Source organism: Perkinsus marinus, assembly GCF_000006405.1.
Source record: "Perkinsus marinus ATCC 50983 genomic scaffold scf_1104296933246, whole genome shotgun sequence".
Classification (NCBI taxonomy): Eukaryota; Perkinsozoa; order Perkinsida; family Perkinsidae; genus Perkinsus; species Perkinsus marinus.
In genome coordinates this window covers 1-2,928 of record NW_003215185.1, presented here as the reverse complement: position 1 = coordinate 2,928, position 2,928 = coordinate 1, and the positions used below count along the sequence as shown (strand labels likewise).

The following is a 2,928-nucleotide window of genomic DNA, read 5'->3' as shown; positions in this document are numbered from 1 at the left end:
AGCTCCTTTCTTGATATCTCCCACGTTGAGTGTAATATTCTTCATCCCAATACCGGCAAAATCATATACTAGACACACCCCTAGGCGCACCGATGCAGGATCAGCTAAAGCCGCATCCAAAGCCATCCATGTAGATTTAACACCTGATGTGAAATCTTCGCTGTGCGCAGAAAGGAAAGATACTCACCACATAGTATCGGTATTGCTGCTGGAGCCATGAACCTCATCCTCACCCATCCCATGGGCCTCCCGTCGAGGTCACGTCCAGCCTTCACGCTGAACCCTGCAGGTGGAGACGTGCGGGAGAAGCGGTTCGGTGAGCTCACCTGCACTGAAGTTGCGTTGGATATCGGATTCTGGTATTTCTCGGATGGGTAGCTTCCTCAGAAGATCTTCATGGCGACGTGCCTAGATGAAAATAGAGAGAATCGAACTCAAGACCTCTACCATGTAAAACGATGATCATCCCAAGTCGACCAATTACACTCTCGCAAACACGATTCCTACCAGAGCCTCAGCCTTGTCTATATCAAGATTACGCGACCAAGCCAACTTGAGCCAATCATGCGTAACGTATCTAGCAAAACTCATCGCCGGAGATTCCTCCCCTGCAAAAAGGCCACCTGCTGGTCAGGTCCAAGTTCTTCAGCCTCTCTCTGAGCTCGCGGATGCATAACAGTTCATCCTGCGTGAGTTCATCGTCGTCCTTGCACAACATAGGTATCTGAGATCAGCGAGTAGAGGGGCAACACAGTGATACGCTGGGAATGGTACTTCGATGCTTGGCATCATCTCGCCGTTCTCCATACGCTCCAATAGAGGTTCATTGAGATCAGACCTGGCAAAAGGCATCGGGTTCGATCCCCAGTGATGACATTTCTAACTACCCAGTGGAGACTGTGTAAAAACTCTGCATAGAGTCGACTCTTCCCCTGAGTGGAGTTCCGACTGGGCTGCCACGCTTAGAGGACGCAGCGGCTGCTATCATCGCATCGCTCGTAGCTCGCCACCTGTGGCCAACTATTGCGTCACGCGCCACAAAATTCCCACAGTACTTAGCTCTTGCCGCTCGTAAGGTGCTGGATTCCCTCTCTTGCCGCTTGATACCTTTGATCTTGTTCAAGTAGTTGCAGAGCAGCCAACCCATGTACATGGCGAAGGCGCACAATACTAGTGTGTGGACCTAAGAGTGTCCGTTATCAAATGGATGCCCCTTCGATGCCGATTTTCATCACAGAGGTTATGAACAATTCAACAGATGCGCAAACGCTCGTTTTTGTGTTTCCACGAAGAAAACTACTCTACCGTCAGTCCCGAGGAGGAATTATTCGCCCGAACGATTATACCCAAACGTGTTATCACCTTGTAGACCAACGTGTAGCCATCGTACTCGAGGAAAGGCTGACAGCTGTATAAAACGGTCGAAGATTCGACAGACTTGCCCGAGCAGGAGAGATCAGCCACGAACTCCAGAAGAAGCAAGGGTGCATAACTGACCAACAACACACGGTGTATTCAAATTTTTAATCGATCGTCGACCCAATTGTATAATGGTTAACGCGTTCTGCTGCTCTACTGCCAACCCCGGTTCGAACCCCTGTTACTACGATAAATATAGTATGCATGCCGTAACCGTGGCAACTTTGCTTTCTCGCATCTCCCAGGCCAACAACACGAAACTCGCACAGCATATTACGATGGACCGAAGCAAATACCTATTCAGCAACAAGTCTGCACGCATGCACATGAGACTGATATCGTCCTAATACATCGATGACGGTGATACGTAGTACATCTCCTGGGCTTTACCATCGGTTATCATAGACACTACTGAATCGAAGATCCCAACCATCCCAACGACCTAAGCAACATCATCAGCTTCGTTCACCCTGACGAGCTTTCAAATTCACGCCGCTTTCCACAACGTACCAGCCATATAAAGGAATAGGTCCTTATCGAGTTAGTGAGGCGATTGATATCCATATTGCGTTGGAATTCGGCATGAGTAGCCGCTGGTGGTAGAGCCTCCGCTCTATACTCCGCTGAAGACAGCCCTTCGTTGGGGAAATACATCAAAACTACTACTACGACAAGTCACCACTGAAAACATTCATGTGAGGAACTCCAAGAAGACGCAAGAAAGCGAGAGAAAAAGCTAAACTGCTTCCCAAGACGCACTGATGCCCACGCACTGAGCAGAATCAGTTGATCACCCCTGCTTGTAGGAGTAGTTGCGCTCGCCTTATGTCAGCGGCCGTCGACGAGCTGCTGTCTGATGACAACGAATCAGATGATTCCGACTATGTTGATAGTGGGGGAAGTGATACGCATGATAATCATCTAAACACGTTGGATGGGTTCCCTGCAGGCTCAGAGTCTTCATACGGTGATGAAGTTGCGGTAGTAGAAATTGACGAAGACGCGAGAAAAGAGAGAGACCAGAGACTTCAACAAGAATATGCCACAATGAAAGTCAATTTATCATAATCAATTCAGCGAACACATCTGTAGTTTCAGGAAGCTCGAAACGGCTTGTACGTACCTCCCAGTGAACCCCACAGAGACTCCTTATGGGAGAGCTTCAACAGACGACAGGCAACATCAGAACGTCAAAAAGTAAATCGCGTTTTCTCGAGCAGTGATGGATCATCACAGCTCAGGACAGGACCCGACGTGGGTTGGGGGAAATGTTGAGTAAAATTGCCTCCACATCGCTGAAGGACTCGCCGGAAGAAATAGACATCGTTCGCTACAAAAAGGTCAGCATCTTCTCATTCGAGCCGGGGTCGACGCTCTTTTTTGCCAATACGTGGTTGAAATAGGCACATAGGCAGCTACATGTGTTGGTGATAATATGAAAATTCTGGGGAAATTTTGGAAAAAGTATTGTTGGTTTTTGCATATTTTATCCGAATTCATGTATAGATC

General features: G+C 48.2%; 1 protein-coding gene across 1 annotated transcript; it reads right to left on the bottom strand.

Annotated features, from left to right (window-relative positions):
• Nucleotides 1-233: 233 nt before the first annotated feature.
• On the bottom strand, nucleotides 234-852 carry Pmar_PMAR020814 (hypothetical protein; the record flags this gene model as incomplete). Its single annotated transcript, XM_002785210.1, has 5 exons — nucleotides 234-283; nucleotides 327-408; nucleotides 508-577; nucleotides 624-724; nucleotides 775-852. Coding segments are annotated over 5 exons (381 nt in total), but the record flags the coding sequence as incomplete, so codon positions are not given.
• Nucleotides 853-2,928: the final 2,076 nt, after the last annotated feature.